The following is an 18065-nucleotide window of genomic DNA, read 5'->3' as shown; positions in this document are numbered from 1 at the left end:
TCAGAACTCTCTTCAAGTGCATACAGAACATTTATCAAAATAGATTATATTCTGGGCCATCAAACAAGCCTTAATAAATTTAAAATTCCAATCATACAAAATATATGCTATTCCATATTAGAATTATATTAAAAATCAATAACACAAAGAACTCTGAATAATCACCCAATAGCTAGAAAATAATAACATACTTCTAAATAACCTAAGAATGAAAGTGGAAATCAAAAGGGAAATCCAAATTGAAAATGAAAACACAGCATATAAAAAGTTGTAGGATGCTACTAAAAGAGTACTTATTGTACCAAATGACTGTTAGAAAACAAGAAGGTCTCTCAAATCTATGACCTCAGCTTCCACTTTAAGAAAATAGAAAAACAAGAGCTAATGAAACCCAAGCATTAGTGTTAAGAATATAATATACATGTGAGCAGAAATCAGTGAAATAACAATAGAAAACAGAAAAACAATGGACAGAAGCAATAAAATGAAAAATTGGTTTTTTGAGATGAATAAGAGTAATAAAAATGTCTAGTCAGATTGATAAATAAAAAGATATAAGACATTATCGATATGAGGAATGAGAGAGGAGACATCACTACAGCTCCTACATATATTATAAGGATAATTAAATATTATGAACAATATAAAGCCAATAAATTCTACAACTCAGATGGATTGGACAAATTCATTTTAAGACAAACTCTCAAATCTCAAAGAAAGATAGCCTGAACAGCCCCTTATCTATTATAGAAATGGAAATTTATAGTTAAATATCTCACAAAGAAAACTTAGGTCCAGATGTTTTCACTGCTGAACTCTACCAAACACAGAAGAAATAATACCAATTATATAAAAATTCTGTTAGAAAATTGTAAAAGATGGGATATTTCTCCATTGATTCTATGAAGCCACCATTTATTTAAGTATCCTAAAGTTTATCCTTGAATTAAAATTTATTTGGGACTTCCCTGGTGGTCCATTGGTTAAGAGTCCATGCTTCTGGTGTAGGATGCTCAGGTTTGACCCCTGGTGAGAGAGAAGATCCCACATGCTGTGTGGTACAGTGGCGGGGGGGGATTTTTTTTTACAAAATATTTTCATCTAAATTAACTTTTAGAACCTCAATAAAATGCAAAATTATGGAAAATTTGAGAAGGATTTTTGTAGTAATCAACAATGCATATTTCAACATATTCTTTTCAAGTGACTAAATATTTAGACACAAGGCAAGTCCATAGACTATAGGAAGATACAGTCTGTGTTTTGAGAAAGGTGTTATCAAAATAAACCTGTAACTTCAGGTACAAAATATCTTCATTTTCTGAGAAAACTGAGGCAAAGAAATATTCTCCTCTTAAATTAATTTTGAAAGTGAAATATATGTCTTCATAGCTGGAGAAATTGCAAAGTTGAAATTAATCAGGACCTAAACATTATTCCAGACTTTGCAGAATGATATCCCACTTACAGGGTATGGATAATCTGCTTCTACAACTGGGCTCGATGCTGGCTTTCAGTGACCTGGTTCTGGGGCTTCTTGCCGTAGCCATGATGGCTGCAGGCGAACCTGTTGGGTGAAAAATGAACACCCTAAACTCCACCACACACACTTGAACTTGAGGTGGAGATTCTCTGCGTTAATTTTCATAATTAATTATGCCAGTATTACTGAGTGTCCATTAGATGCCTGGCACTGTGCTAGCCACTGCAGTTATGAAAGAACAGAATAAAAAGGGTATCTGTTTTCATGGAAAGTCAAGTTACAGGAGAGGAAGCAAACAATCACAGAGATCATTAAGTGGTATGAAGAAAATAAAGCAGGATAAAGAGCAATCAGAAAGACTGGTATGTAGTGATGACAGTAGGTAGGATGGTCAGAGGAGACCCCTCAGGAGGTTAAGTATGAGCTAAGAACCAAAGGAGAAAGCTAGTTGTGTAAACATCGAGGGAAAGGAGAGCAGCAAGCATCCAGGATACTTTTGCTCTAAAGTTTATTCTAGAGAAATATGTGTAGAAGCAGAGGAACGTGAAAGGCAAACGGCAAATAAACTGGAATGACACAAGGAAGAATTTTGATGAGATTGCTATCCATTTCTGATTTTATTTTACCTGTGATGGTAGGTGAGGAAAATAAAGCCACCCTCCTTGAACTTGGAGCTGTGGAACCTTTAACTAAGCTACTCACCCATGAAGACAAAATTGTGAGAAGAAATGCTACTATGATATTTGGAATCCTGGCTTCTAACAGTAAGTATCTGCTTTTAAAATCATAATCAAGTAATCTCACTTGACACATTATCCTTGTTTAAATTTAACCTTAAGGGATTCATTTTAATTTTATTTATTTTATAAATCCATCTCTGGAGGTTCGGTAGACTAATTCTGCCATATTGAATGTGGCATATTACATTATTTATAAACAACAAAAAAGGGGAAATATTTAAATTTCTCCTGTTTTATTCTGTGTACACACCACAGAGTTTATATACCAAAGGTGCTTCCTAATGCCTCCTGTGCAACTCATTTTAAACACAGAAGGATTCTTTGAAGGATTGGGTCCTTTGCCCAAAGTCATGCAGATGGCTAGTAGCAGAACTGAGATGAGAGCTAAAATTACAGCTTTACTCTCTGACCAATAGTTCAGTAGACTTTCTATTCACTAAATCTCTTAACATTAGTGTCCATGCTAAGTCAGGTTCTCCTTCTAAATGATTTTGGGGGAGAAAGAGTTATAAATTCTTGTTTATACTTACATTTTCTAATGAAATATCTAGGTCTCTGTGACTTTTTTCCCCTCTTTTTTATGTTCTTAGTTTCTATTGATTTTATTTAGTATTCTTATCTTTCCATTATATGAGGAGTTTATCATCTGTGAAACCCTACAATTTGTTTGCAGATTTTTCTGAGCAGGTTTTTACATTGAATTTCATGAGTTTCTAAAGGAGTCTGTGGCCCCTAAATGTTATGAATACTCTTACATTTGGATGCTACATGAGATGGCTCTTTTATTTTTTTACAGAACTAAATACCTGTTTATTCATTTATAAACCATAATGAAACCAGTCAGGTATTTCCCCTCACCAGCAGATCTTGCTTTGGAAAAACAAATACACAAATTTCAGCAACCTCAGAAATTTCATTAAACCTGCAGAGAAGCATAATTCATTTTGGAGTTCAATTTTATGTTCAAGGAATCAGTACCTATCATAAAGACAATTACTATAATCTCTTTGCCATGCAAAATTATCCCCATTTATTGTGGACCAACTGCAGGGCCAACTCCTGATAAGGCACTCGGCAAGTTCACATCCTTGAGGATGGCCCCTTCCTCTTTCACACAGCATAGTCTCAGAACTTGAGGCCAAAGTAAGTAAAAAGCAAGCCAATGTCAAATGGGTTCTCCTGAGACCAGTGGTACTAAACTCAAGCCAGAAGGCCACCTCATGACCTCTCCAGAAGCAGCCCATCCGTGAGCGACAAAATGTAACCTCTAAGTACAAAGTTCCAATTATCAAAAACAAACAGGAGTTGAACATAAGCTATAGTTGGCACTTCCTCTCGGAGCAGGGAGCAGAGAACAGAGAACCGAGATGGCTCTTTTAGAACTGTCAAACCACAATCTGTAAGCTGGCTGACTAGGCTGTAACCAGTGCTAGGACCAATGCAGTCTGCAACTGCAAAGCTTAATCATGGAAAGAGCTTGGCTGTCTTCAAGGTCTCCACTGAGTGCTTGAGTCTCAAGTATACTGAATTCTATGATTCTATGAAGTAGGTGAAAAAATCAAACAATTATTGGGGTTAACGCTCAAACGATAAAAAATCTGCTTGCAATGCAGGAAATCCAGGTTCAAGTCCAGGGTCGGGAAGATGCCCTGGAGAAGGGAATGGCAATCCACTCCAATATTCTTACCTAGAGAATTCCATGGACAGAGGAGCCTGGCAGGGTACAATCCATGGGGTTGCAAAGAGTCAGACACGACTGAGCAATTAACACTTTCACTTTAGCTGATTTTCTATTTGAACTATCTGGTGATATGGATAAGACATACCATATCCTCAAGTGCTTGTGAACCTCCTTTTTTGCTGAGAGCCAACACTATTATATATTATATATATATATATAATATATAACTGTTGCTTCACTTTTCCTATGTGTCTAAGGAGATTTGGAATAAAAAAAAAGCAACTGGTCATTTGACCTAAAATGAAGTCATGCTTCCAGACTAATATATAAATAAATACACCTCTGAAGCTGCATGATTAAATCATCGTCTTTGGACAGTCTTTAAATAACTGATTATTCTTCAGAAATTTGTATTTTCATATGCTTTTCCACATGCTTATAGTGGATGAACCAACAGAATGTTCCAACATTCCAGGTGCTAAAGGCTTGCTATGAAAACCGTCTTCCCCTTTTGCAGTTTCAAATAAATTCTTTTTTTTTGGCTACAGTGATTGAGCTATGAGCCTGTGCCATGCCTGGGCCATCCAAGATAGGCACGCAAATTACTTTGTTAAACCTTTTTATCAAACAGGAGCTTCTGTCTTCTTTTACCTTCCAGCTAGTATTTATTTTTTTAAGTTTCTTTTTTTTTTAATGTGGACCATTTTTAAAGTCTTTATTGAATTTGCTACAGTGTTGCTTCTGTTTTACGTTTTGGTTTTTTGGCCGCAGGCATGTGGGACCTTAGCTGCCCAACCAGGAAGCAAACCCAAACCCCACTGCACTGGAAGGTGAAGTCTTAACCCTGTATTTAGTTTAATGTAACCGAGACTCATTTAATTAAGTCAACTAAAGAGGGAGCTTTCATCAGGATCCTTGTGAGAAGTAGCCTTGTAAGCCCAGACTCTACATTACTTAAGGCAATCAGAAGAGCTCGCTGTCTTAGGAAAAAGGTTGATGTAAAAGAGTATGTATGATCAAGAGTAAATTAGATGGTGAACATTATGCAACCAAAAAATTGTGACTAAGAATTAATCCAAGAGCATAGAATGTCTTTCCTCTACTTCCCCAAAACTCAATTATTCTCTTGTACTGTAAGCCTATTCACGTACATAAGTTCACTAGCCTTCTTTGAGTCATATTGAACAGAACAGAGAGAAAGAAGTTTTGACTGGTTGAGAGACAGCTATATCCCTGAATTCCACAGGAAAAGGTGTCTAAGAAAAGGCATATATATCCAGTGGTTAATCCCCTAGACCATATGTTTCAGCTGCTGCAAAGTGAACTTTTCTAAACTTCTGGTAATGCTAATTTTGACTGACAGAAAAGATAATCAACCAAGAAGAGAAATTGCAAAACTGAAGTAACAGCTGTGTCTATTTCTAAGAAAAAGGGCGTTAAGGAGAGCAAGAAAGAAATAGAGGCATAATTGTCTAGTTTTAATTAGGCTCCTATAAATAGGACAAAAGTGAACTTTAAAAAGTCAATATATCTAAACACTTTTGGCATTTGTGATAATCAAATGGAATGAATACAAGATGTACTTATGAAAAAAGGCTGAGGTTAATTCTTATTGGCATTCTGTACTAGTTTTATTAAAAATCTAAATTTTAAAATATTTTTAGTATCTTCCCCCCCAAAAAAAAAACAAAAAAAGAATTACTATTACATAATAAGCAAGTGCAGGGCACACTAACTCTACTGCTGGTATTCTAGGCACTTTTGAACATTTATGGTTATCTTTCCTAGTGTTTTGGAAAGCAGGACAACTGAGCAATCAAGGAACATGGGCTAGAGTCTGTCTGGAGTCAGACAGACCTGGCCTGCCTTTTACTTGCTGTGTGATTTTGAGCTTCAGTTTTCTTATCTGTAAAATCAGGTAATATTAGAACCTATCTCATAAAGAACTATTCCACAGACATTGCCATTATTATTATTATTAAACATTAATATTCTGTTTCTTCTTTTGCAGATGATGTTAAAAAACTGTTAAGGGAGTTAGATGTCGTGAATTCTGTGATTGCTCGGCTGGCTCCAGAAGGTAACTCTGCAACCTACATCTATGTAAAAAATGGGGAATGGTTTCTTATACACTTCTGATTAAAGTGTCTATTGAAAATAGTTTATGAAACACCAATTGTGAATTATCATTAAAATCTCTCAAACTAAGATGGGCTCCAACCAAAGTAAGATTTGTGGAGCTTTGGTTTTCAAAGCATGCTTTAAAATAATGGTTGAATAAGCCTTTACATACTTGTGTTATTTGTTTTTGATACACAGAAGAAGTCGTTATCCACGAATTTGCTAGTCTTTGCCTAGCAAACATGTCTGTAGAGTATACCAGCAAAGTGCAAATATTTGAACAAGGTGGATTAGAGCCTCTCATCAGACTGCTAAGCAGCCCAGACCCGGATGTGAAGAAAAATTCTATTGAGTGCATTTACAACTTGGTCCAGGTGAGATTAACTTCTAAAAACGTGTTTTGACAAAAGCTGGTTATAGAATTTATTTTCCCATTAAAAAAGGAAAAAGTTTATTAAAATGCTCCAGTTTTGATTCATCAGTTCATCTCAGTATTATTTAGTAGTTATCATTCAGAGAATAAAATGAAGTTTAGTGTTGATACTTTCAATTTCCACAAAATAATTGTCCTCCGTGAAAGGGCATTTTAGAATCATAACCTAATTTTAAAAGAATAGAATGGCTTGCAGACTAAGGTGGGTTTATGCTAGGTAAGATGTGTTTCTTCCAAAACAGGAAATCTAATATTAGTGTTGAACTAGTTTTGACCTGGGCTTACCTATTGATCTAATCCTGGTGGTCCAATGGGTTGTACCCTACTGTACCCTATGCAGTTTACTAAGATTTTGGATTAGTCTCAATGTGTTGGTGAAAACCTAGTGAGTTGAGTTTTGCTGAACAAAATTCATCGCTCACATCTGCAAGATGCTACTTTCCTTTGTAACGTGCTGGTTTCCTTTACCCCCACCCCTTACCCCGTCGCCTGCACCTGTCCTGTCCTCTGGCCCCTGCCCCACAACCTCTCAATCCCCAACCCAGCAGGCACACCCTCACATTGCCAGCAGGTCAGCTCCCGGCTGCTTTGGACAGCCTTCTCTGCTTCTCTTCCTGCTCAGGTTTCTGAACAATTCCCACACACATTTGATAAGCCTTAGTTCAACTGCAAGTATAAGACACCATTTTAAATAGCCATCAACAGAATGTGAAAGAAGAGATATTGAAGCAAAGGTGAGGGAGGGTTCATTGAGAGAGAGATATATAGAGAAAATATATATTAACAGCAAAAGATGACAAAGGGACTTATCACTAAAGGCACCCAAAAGCATGAATTCCTGGCCCCTGCGTGTCCTTGCCATGTGGCTGGATACCCCCTGGTGTTACCTCTACCCTTCCTGAAGAGCAAGTGCAACAGTGTCCCTTCTCTGGTGACTGTTCTTCATCCTATGGGCCTAAATAATCCTGCAGATGTGTTTGTGTGTTTCATCCTAAATCTCCTTATTAAGATTTAGCTCCCCTTTTCTTGTAACAGAAGTACTAGTTAATAACAATGTATTCATTTCCTAGGGCTGCTGTAACAGAAGTACCACAGACTGGCTTAAAACACCAGGAATCTATTCCCTCCCAGTTCTAAAGGCTGAATTTCTGACTTTAAGGTGTCAGCAGGGCTGTGCTGTCCCAGACTCTGGGTGGAATCCTTCCTTTTCTCTCCCTAGCTTCTGACAGCAGGTCTGAATCCTTGACGGTCCCTGGTTTGCAGCCTCATCATGGCTATATTTCCCTCCATTGGCTCTCTCTCCTCTTCTTATAAAGACACTGGTCTTATAAGGACACCAGTAAATACCCACTACTCCACTATGACCTTATCCTAACTAATTATATCTGCAACAATCTTATCTCCAAATAAGGTCACATTTTGAGGTTCTGGGGGCTAGGACTTCAACATGTTTGGAGGGGATACTATTCAACCCATAATAAGCAACAACCTACAATTTTTATGCCCGAAGAAAGCTTAATATTAGGGGCCAGTTGCGAGATGGATAGAGGAAAGCCAAGCTGGGAATGGCAATAGCGGAGGACAGAGGAGCCTGGTGTGCTGCAGTCCATGGGGTTGCAAAGAGTTGGACACAACTTGGCAACTGAACAACGACAAAAACAAAGAAACAGTGGCTTCTGAGAAGTCCTGGATCATGTGTATTTCCTGTTACTGACAATGTCTGTAGGGCTAATATGAATATTTTGGTGTTATCAGTTGAGGGTTTGCTTATATTTGTTGTTAAGCTATTTTGGAAATGAATCTGGAGTAAAAGATGGGAACATAACTTATGTTCTTTGTTAGAAAATAGAGTGTCTCTATTCTTGAGACTGTATTTTGCTTTAAAAATCACTTATTTAAACATTTGTCTTTCCTGGCAGGATTTTCGGTGCCGAGCAACACTTCAAGAACTAAATGCCATCCCTCCTATATTAGACCTCTTGAAGTCAGAATATCCAATTATTCAGTTGTTGGCTCTCAAAACCTTAGGTGTTATTACAAATGATAAGGCGTCCCGGGCCATGCTAAGAGAAAATCAAGGAGTGGATCAGCTTATTAAGATCCTAGAAACTAAGGTACCTGTAACCTTTATTCAATGCTCTATGAGAAGATGTATCTCTTCTATAAGTGTTGTTATAAATGCATATTATGGAATATTTTTAAATTGAAATTTTATTATATTTAAGCATGATACTAAGTATAATGGACTAATCTGCTTATTGCTACATAGTTTACCAGCATGATTAAATCAGACTAATGCTAGTGGCCATTCTAAAATAATTTTTTTTAATCTTCTGACTTAGAAGATTTAAGATTTTTAAATTTTTGTTTATGGTTTTATCTTCAAACACCTGCAATTAGTCTTCTCCCCTTTGTCTGCTCTAGTTTTCTCTAGGGTAAGGCAAGAAGAGTCATTTTCCACATATGATGGAGAGTAATCTGCTTTAGTGAATTTACTGATTTAAATATTAATTTCATCTAAAAAATACATTCATGGAAACATCTAGAATAACATTTGACTAAATATCTGGATATTGTGGCCTTAGCTAAGTTAAAACAAAAAATTAACCATCACAAATCCATTGCTAGTCAATTTGGCATCCATACAGAGCTCCTAAGTCATTAATCTCCAAATAAGAACAATAAAAGATCATGCTTCCACTTAACATGATACAACTGTCCTGTGTACAACCAAAAACACACTGTCCCCTTCCCCAGAGGAGAAGGTATAAAGTCCTTGGGTGATGTTTACTCTTCTCCTTCACATTCCATAATTTAAATACTAAGGTATAAAACTACCCATACTTAAATACTGTATTACAGGGACTTCCCTGTTGGTTCAGTGGCTAAGACCCCACACTCCCACCACAGGGACCCCAGGTTTGATTCCTGATCAAGGAACTAGATCCCGCATGCTGCAAATAAAGATCTCACATGCTGCAACAAAGATCCCGAGTGCCGCGACTCACACCCGGCACAGCTGGCTAAAGAAATAAATATTTTTTAAAATAAAATACCTTAAAAATACTATATTATAAAATCAGTACATCTCATGTTACCTGAGGGGATAAGAGAAGAAAAAGATATTTCATACATACACACACACATTCATAACAAAATAAGGAAATACTCATGACAATTACAGTCTTCTTTTCTGTAACTGATCACATGGTTGTAGTTGGTATCAATAACAACTACCTTCTTTCAATACCCATTCCATATTCCCTTTGCCCAGCAAGTACCCCAGCTCGTCTTGATTCTTTACCTGACGTGGTGACACAAACCTTTATTCCCGAAGAGTCTGGACCATTTGTAGTTGTGTCTGCATTGGGTCATTACAGTTTTCCATCACAGGGTATGGTACTACCAAAGAGATGATGTAAGGGACTCCCTGTATTACAGGCACACTCTTCCTCACCTCTATTGTGGAATAGCAGTCCAATTTCCCTTGGACAGTTGGGATCAGTCACCCCAACCCACATAGTAACTCTCTTCTTCGCCTATTGATTCAGAGGCACGAGGCCCCCAAACAGACCAGGTGGCTGTCATTTCATTTCAGTGGACTGGACTCATTGCTGTGTCTCTGGGTGGAAGTATCTATTACTTTGGATTTGCAGATCAGCAGAGCCTATGTTTGTGGGTGCAGGAAACAGAAATTTTGCTATTGAATCACTATGGGTAACAGTGAGTGGGGCCACTACCGTGTCACTCCTTGGTTCCTGGACCCATGAACTGTGCTACGGGAGCAACAACACCGTATACTGGGTGACGTTTCAGAGCACAAACAGCCCTGTGCTCAGTTCCAGTTGTAGCGGAGTCTTCCAGAGGCCGCTGTACCAAGCCAGCTGCTTCAGGATGGTGGGGCCCTGGGAAGGCCACTGACTTCTGTGCCCCTGTGCTCGCTGCTCCACTTCTCTTGCTATGAAGTGAGTTCTTTGATCAGAAGCGATGCTGTATAGAATACCATGGTGGTGGAGCATCCTTCCCGTGTTTCTCTCACTTTAAGGATTTCTACCTTACATTTCTAACTGTTCAGATATAAGGTTGCAATTTTCCACTGCTGTGGGGATTCTGGAGGTTCCTCAGGCAAGAAAGTGGCACACTCACAATAACTCCTTCTACCAACTGGAGGTTTTAAGGAATATACTTCCCTTCAGCTTCTGTTTGCTTTTTCAAAAACCACTTTTTTTTTTAGATTTTAAAGTTGCTGTCCACGATATATGTATGCAGATGGCTGATTCTTGTCACGGTACAGCGGAAACGAACACAGCCCTGTAAAGCAATTATACTCCAGTTAAAAAAACCTAAAAAATAAAAGCTGTTGTCGATGAAAGGCTGTTTGAGCAACTTCACTGGGATACCACTACTGGGAGTTTCCAGCAATTATTTTTTATCTATAGAATAGTTTAAACTAGGGGAAATGAGAAGAGATGGGACAAATGGTCAGGGAGGGTGATGTTATGTTAATAAACAGAACTGTTTCCCTGGGCCTCTGTCACAACAAAATTAATTATATTATATTCTGAGTGATGGGAGTTCCCTCTTGTAGTAAAATTTGGCAAGTGTGACTTGCTTTTACTACAGTTTTCTAAAGTTGTGTTTGCTTTTATCATTAGGAATTGAATGACCTTCACATAGAAGCTCTTTCCGTGGTGGCCAACTGCATTGAAGATATGGACACTATGGTGCTGATTCAGCAAACAGGGGGTCTTAAGAAGCTCCTGTCATTTGCAGAAAACTCTACAATTCCTGAAATTCAGAAGAACGCAGCAAGAGCCATTGCTAAAGCCGCTTATGACCGTATGTCTCATTTTACATAAACTAAGCATACCTATTTCCTCCTGTATTCTTGATTCTGGTTAGTACTAAAAAACGCTAGAGTATTTGTCTGCTTTTAAATGGTCATTTGAGGATAGTGCTATACTTAATATTGAAGGCTGTAATTCATCACAATGCCCATAAGCGAAAATAGAGATTGCTTCACCAAGGATATAACAAACTCAATGTGATTTAATTACACCTTTTTTTAAAAAACAGTTCTTTCCTAAATTAAGTTTTAAGCCTCGATTTCTCCTGATTTTGAAATTTTACAGAATGCATGCACTGTTTGTGATCCTGAAAATGTCATTTCAATAAATCCACATTTGGAATGATATCTATACAGTAATTTTGAGTTGCAGCTGGAGTCTGGCTGTGCCATGTAATATAGCTATGAAAAATAATATGCTCATACTATATACAAAATACACTTTTCATTTCACTGGCAAGCTATGTTGACATAAACCTGTAAAATATGAGAGATTAATTACATCATGAGCACTGAAGATGAAATTATAGTTTCAATTTATGTATATTTGGCATATTTTATTTAATAAAGGATGTGATTTTATTTTCCCCTTCCACATCACTCCTCTTATGAATGATGACAGCTTTGACTGGTTTAAGTGATTTATATTCTAAACATATATACTCACATCTGTATATATGTCCATGTGTGTATTATGAGGAACATTTCCTTTCCCACCCATACTGGATTTCTTCAAATCCCAGTTTTAATGCAGTATGCTGAAGTTCACTGCTCAGTACAAAGTCAACAGAGAGAATGACCTCATGAGTTATATCATAAAGGCTTACTCTAAAGACAAACCATAAAATTAATGCTGGCAAAATTGCTTAGTTCAGAATTCTCCCAAAAGGAACTAGGGCCTTGTCATACCTGGTCAGTTCTGTTCTCTGTCTATCCCAGGCCTCCTTAGTTACTTGAGACCAGATGAGAGGGCAGTGGAAAGACACAGGCAATGTCATATCTAAAATTTTTATATAAGGTCCCTTTGGGTTACAGCCTCTCTGGTGATAGTGAGTTTAGTGGGTTTATTACCCTTCATGTGACACAGTTGTGACAAAAGCACCAGATGGAGAGCTCTTACGTTTAAGTTCTACTACTAATAAACACTCCTGGCACTGCAGTGGCCTAGGGATGTGTCTGTGAGTGAGCTACGGCCTCTCTGGAGCTGTTGATGAATTTGTTTATTAATGATTCATTAAGCCTCCAGTTTGTATCAACAAATCCAATGCAGGCAAGTAAGCAGACAATCGTAATGCTGTGTTAAATGTGCTTGATGGTGGGCAAAGAAGATCCCCTAGGAGGGTCACCTAACACAGATTCGGATCAGACAGGCCTTCTTGGAAGAGGTGATTTACAGGCTAGGTAGCATGTAGAGTGGATGATGGGAATTGGCTGGGCAAAGAAGGTCCTCGTGAGGTTGGGGAGGCGCAGCAGTGCTCTGAGAAGGAACAGTTGTGTAAAGGTCAGGGAGGGACCGAATGTGGTAAGTTTCAGAACTGGAAGTTTTCAGAATGGCCAGTGAATAGAATGCAGCAGGAAACTCAGAGTTAAGGCTGGAGTTGTAGTGAGGCATCAAATGCTAATGGGCATCACAAACCAAGTTTAAGGGCTTTGGACTTTATTTTCATAACAACGAAGTGCCACTCAAATGACTTAGAGAAGGGAGGGAACACTGCAGTTTTTCACTTTTTAAAGAACGAGCACTCTTGCTACAAAGAAGAGTGTGTGCAACCATTCATGGAGAGACTGGGAAAGGGCACTGCTGCGGTGACCTAGGTGAGAGGAGAAGGGATCCTGAAACAGAGCCGTGGGATCGAGATAGACTTGGAGGCATTTGCCATGAGATCCCGCGGCACCCTGGGAGGATCCATATGGGTTTGTTGAATGACTGTGTCGGGTGGGGGAAAGGAAAGTGGTGCCAAGGATAAGGCCAGGTTTCTGGCTTGGACAGCCGGACATGGAATGGTGCCATTCACAGAAATGGGGAACTGGAAAAGAAGAGCAGGTTTGAAGAAAAGGAGAGGAAAGTGGTTCCTTTTTGAAAAACTGTGAAATACACGTAGTATAAATTTCTCCATCGTCACCATTTTTAAGTGTACATGCATGCTAAGTCGCTTCAATCGTGTCTGACTCTTTGTGACCCCATGGACTGTATCCTGCCAGGTTCCTCTGTCCATGGGGTTCTCCAGGCAAGAATACTGGAGTGGGTTGCCATGCCCACCTCCAGGGGATCTTCCCGACCCAGGGATCAAACCTGCATCTCTTCTGTCTCCTGCATGGGTAGGCGGGTTCTTTACCTCTAGTTTTAAGAGTACAGTCCCTTGATATTAAATTCCTTCGCATTGTTGTGCTACCATCACCACCATCCAACCACAGGGGCTCTTCATCTCACAAGACTGACCCTCTGTACCCATGAATCAATAACTGCTGCTCACTTCTCCCTCCCTGTTGTCCCTGAAATCCACCATTCTTTCTGTCTCTGTGAGTTTGACTGTAAGTACTTTATATAAGTGGAATCATACAATATTTGTCCTTTTGTGATCGGCTTATTTCACTCAGCATAATGTCCTGAAGGTGTTGCAGAAGGGGGAAACCCTTCCAGCACCCAAGAGTGGGCTCTTATCTAATACCTGGAAATGGAGTATCCAAGGAAACATGCATGCTGACAAAGCAAGAGGCTTTATTGGGAAGGGGCACCCCAATGGAGAGCAACAGGGTAAGGGACCCCAAGAGAACTGCTCTGCCACATAGCTCGGGTTTTATGGTGATGGGATTAGTTTCTGGGTTGTCTCTGGCCAATCATTCTGACTCGGGGTCCTTCCTGGTGGCTTACACATTGCTCAGTCAAGATGGATGCCAGCAAGAAGGATTCTGGGGACACGTGGTGTCTCCTTTTGACATTTCCTGAATTCTTCCAGTTGATGGTGGCTTCTTAGTTCCATGTTCCTTATGAGAACCTCCTGTTGTAAAATAACTCACGGAAACGGTTACCGTGGTGCCTGCAGGGTGGGCGCTTTCAGTCAGTTTCCTCTAACAAAGGTTCATTCATGTTGCAGCATGTGTCAGGATGTCCTTCCCTTTTTAACACTGAAAAATATGCCATTGTATGCTTATACCACATTTGTTGATCCTTTCATCCACGAATCGACACCGGATTGGTTCCACCTTTTGGGTGCCGTGAATAATGCTGCTATGATAGTAGATGCACAAATACCTCTCTGAGTTCCCACTTTCAGTTCTTTGGGGTATATACCCCGAAGTGCAATTGCTGGATCATATGGTGATTCTATGCTTACTATTTTGCGGAACTGCCGTACTGTTTTCCTTAGCAGCTACACCATTTTACAGTCTTAGCAATGGGGCACGAAGTTTCCAATTTCTTCACATTCTCGCCAATACTTGGTATTTTCTGTCTTTAAAAATATATATACTAATATTAACAGGTGTGAAGTAGTAGCTCTCTGTCTTGATTTGCATTTCCTTGATAATTAATGATTTTCAGCATCTTTTTCATATGCTTAACGGCCACTTAAAACATCTTGAAGTGTCGATTCAAATCCTTTGCCCATTTTTAAATGTGTTTAAATTTTTTTGTTATTGAATTGTAGGAGTTTTTTATATACTCTAGATGTTAACTCCTTATCAGAAATATGACTTGCAAATATTTTCTTCCATTCTGTAGGTTGCCTTTTACCTCTATTAATTGTATCTTTTGATGCATAGAAGTTTTAAATTTTGATGTAGTCCAATTTATATTTTCTTAACTCCATTCATAAGTAGGTTTTTACAAATTTTGCTCCTTATACTGTTTTTAAGAGCAATGTAATGATCAGTATTCATTTATAACATTCTCTTTTTACTTTCTATCATCATCAAAAAATTTTTTATAGACTAGGGTTAGGATTAGAATCATCACTGGGTGTCAAAAACATAGTTCGAACAAAAACACATATACACAATCTTTCAGTTTTGTTTGCTGAGTAAAGTTTTAACATGCACCCCTAAATCAGTGTGCCTTTGACCTGGCACCAGGAGGAGGAAGGCGTTAATTACCATGTTGCCATGAGGTTTATGAACTGGCATTAACATCTCAGCAAGAGCACAGGTGGCCCACTAGCAACTTCTGAGAATGGGTAAGAAAAGCATCATTACACACAGATTTATCTTCAGATACAAAACCTCATGCTTTTTATTTTAGTGATACTGAACAATCGTTATTTTTAAAGGACATTGTTCTATTAGTAATATAATTACCTTGCCATCTTTATTATCAGTGTAATTAAAATGTAAATACTTCTCAGTGTAGCAATTCAAAGAAGGAAGTTGGTTAATATGTTAATTCATCTTTTAAATCTATTATAGCCACACTGCAGTTAGCACTTTTGAGGTTTGGTGAACACAGCTGGATTTTGAGAACACTCCCAGCAGGGTTGAGAAACTAATTGCCCACAGTATTTAAATTATTTTTAAAAAATTGTTCCTATAATTGCATATACACTGTTTTTTTTTTTTAATTGCAACAACCATATACTCCAAAGTTAGTCTTTTCAAATTAATTCTTTTGGTCAGTTTTCCTGATGGAATCCACTCAGGGTGTTCTGTTTAGCATAGTTGATTTAGTGCCATAATGGAAGTCTTAATTATACATCTGACATTTTAAGTTAAAGATTCTGGAAAAGTTTGAGATCTTGGTTATTCAGGGAAAACTAATAAGGACTAAATATATTTTAAAACATTTTAGGGGCCACATACTTGAGATTTAAGTATGAATCACAGCTTTTTAATGCAACAGTTATGGCCTGACTGAATTCCAATTTTAAACAAAAGGAGCAAGGGATTAAAATGATAGGATTCCAGGACGTGGCTCATGATTGTTTAAGACAAATGAACAGAAGTGTTGGTGACTTCCCTCGTGCCAGTGATGCCCACATTGCTCGCATATATCTGTGTATCGGACGAACAAAGGCCAAGAGAGTATTTGCAAAGATAGTGACATCTGACCATGACACTGGGAAAAAGGGTGATTTTAAAAAGCCATTGTTGAAAGAAGACAAATCATGTATTAACCTAAAAGTAGAAACCTAGTTGTTATAATTTCTAAAGATATCTCTGGGAAAAAACGTTAATTAAAATATGCACAAGTAATGAATTCATTCCACATGTCGATGCAATCTAAGTTAATATCAACTTTTTTTTCTACCAAAATATTCTCTTTTTTTGGTATATTGTCTGTATATTGTCACCCTGCTTATTTAACTTCTATGCAGAGTACATCATGAGAGACGCAGGACTGGAAGAAGCACAAGCTGGAATCAAGCTTGCCAGGAGAAAGATCAATAACCTCAGATATGCAGATGACACCACCCTTATGGCAGAAAGTGAAGAAAAACTAAAGACCCTCTTGATGAAAGTGAAAGAGGAGAGTGAAAAAGTTGGCTTAAAACTAAACATTCAGAAAACGAAGATCATGGCATCTGGTCCCATCACTTCATGGCAAATAGATGGGGAAACAGTGGAAGCAATGACAGACTTTATTTTTGGGGGCTCCAAAATCACTGCAGATGGTGATTGCAGCCATGAAATTAAAAGATGCTTGCTCCTTGGAAGAAAAGTTATGACCAACCTGGACAGCATATTAAAAAGCAGAGATATTACTTTGTCAACAAAGGTCCATCTAGTCCAGGCTATGGTTTTTCCATTAGTCATGTATGGATGTGAGAGTTGGACTATAAAGAAAGCTGAGCACTGAAGAATTGGATGCTTTTGAACTGTTATGTTGGAGAAGACTCTTGAGAGTCCCTTGGATTGCAAGGAGATCCAGCCAGTCCATCCTGAAGGGAATCAGTCCTGAATATTCATTGAAAGGACTGATGCTGAAGCTGAAACTCCAATACTTTGGCCACCTGATGTGAAGAATTGACTCATTTAAAATGACCCCGATGCTGGGCAAGATTGAAGGCGGGAGGAGAAGGGGGTGATAGAGGATGAGATGTCTGGATGGCATCACTGACTCAATGGACATGAGTTTGGGTAAACTCCGGCAGTTGGAGATGGACAGAGAGGCCTGTTGTGCTGCAGTCCACAGGGTTGCAAAGAGTCGGACCTGACTGAGTGACTGAACTGACTGATTCTTTTTTTGTACATTTACATTCTAAGAGCATATATCACACATCCTTCTATTTTAATCATTTACATTGACTTTATTAAAGACTTGGACAACATGGACAACAGCACACCAGGCTCCCCTATCCTCCCTATCTCCCGGAGTTTGTTCAAATTCAGGTCCATTGAGTTGGTGATGCTATGTAACCATCTCATTCTCTGCTGCCCCCTTCTCCTTTTGCCTTCCGTCTTTCTCAGCATCAGATTCTTTTCCAGTGAGTTGGCTCTTCACATCAGGTGGCCAAAGTACTGGAGCTTCAGCTTTAGCATCAGTCCTTCCAATGAATATTCAGGGTTGATTTCCTTTAGGATTGACTGGTTTGACTTGATTGATTCCTTTAGGATTGACTTGCAGTCCAAGGGACTCTCAAGAGTGTCCTCCAGCACCAAAATTCCAAAGCATCAATTCTTTGGTGCTCAGCCTTCTTAACTGTCCAAAGCTCACAGTGACTACTGAAAAAACTATAGCTTTGACTATATAGACCTTTATCGGCCAAGTGATGCCTCTGCTTTTTAATATGCTGTCTAGGTTTGTCATAGCTACAGTCACCATCTGCGGT

General features: G+C 38.5%; 1 protein-coding gene across 3 annotated transcripts in view; it reads left to right on the top strand.

Moving 5' to 3' along the window:
• The window catches only part of ARMC3 (armadillo repeat containing 3), a 91400-nt gene that overhangs the window by 20912 nt on the left and 52423 nt on the right, over positions 1-18065 (top strand). For all 3 annotated transcript variants that reach the window (XM_086334475.1, XM_086334474.1, XM_086334476.1), the window contains exons 4-8: positions 2122-2247; positions 5916-5984; positions 6224-6399; positions 8378-8572; positions 11114-11297. In XM_086334475.1, coding sequence (XP_086190601.1) covers positions 2122-2247; positions 5916-5984; positions 6224-6399; positions 8378-8572; positions 11114-11297 — 750 coding nt within the window. The remainder of the gene's footprint in view (positions 1-2121; positions 2248-5915; positions 5985-6223; positions 6400-8377; positions 8573-11113; positions 11298-18065) is intronic.

Source organism: Bos grunniens, chromosome 13 (assembly GCF_055505025.1).
Source record: "Bos grunniens cultivar Pamir isolate PY7600 chromosome 13, Bosgru_T2T1.0, whole genome shotgun sequence".
NCBI classification, from domain to species: Eukaryota; Metazoa; Chordata; class Mammalia; order Artiodactyla; family Bovidae; genus Bos; species Bos grunniens.
The sequence above is the reverse complement of the archived record's forward strand: the minus strand, read 5'-3'. Positions and strand labels throughout refer to the sequence as shown.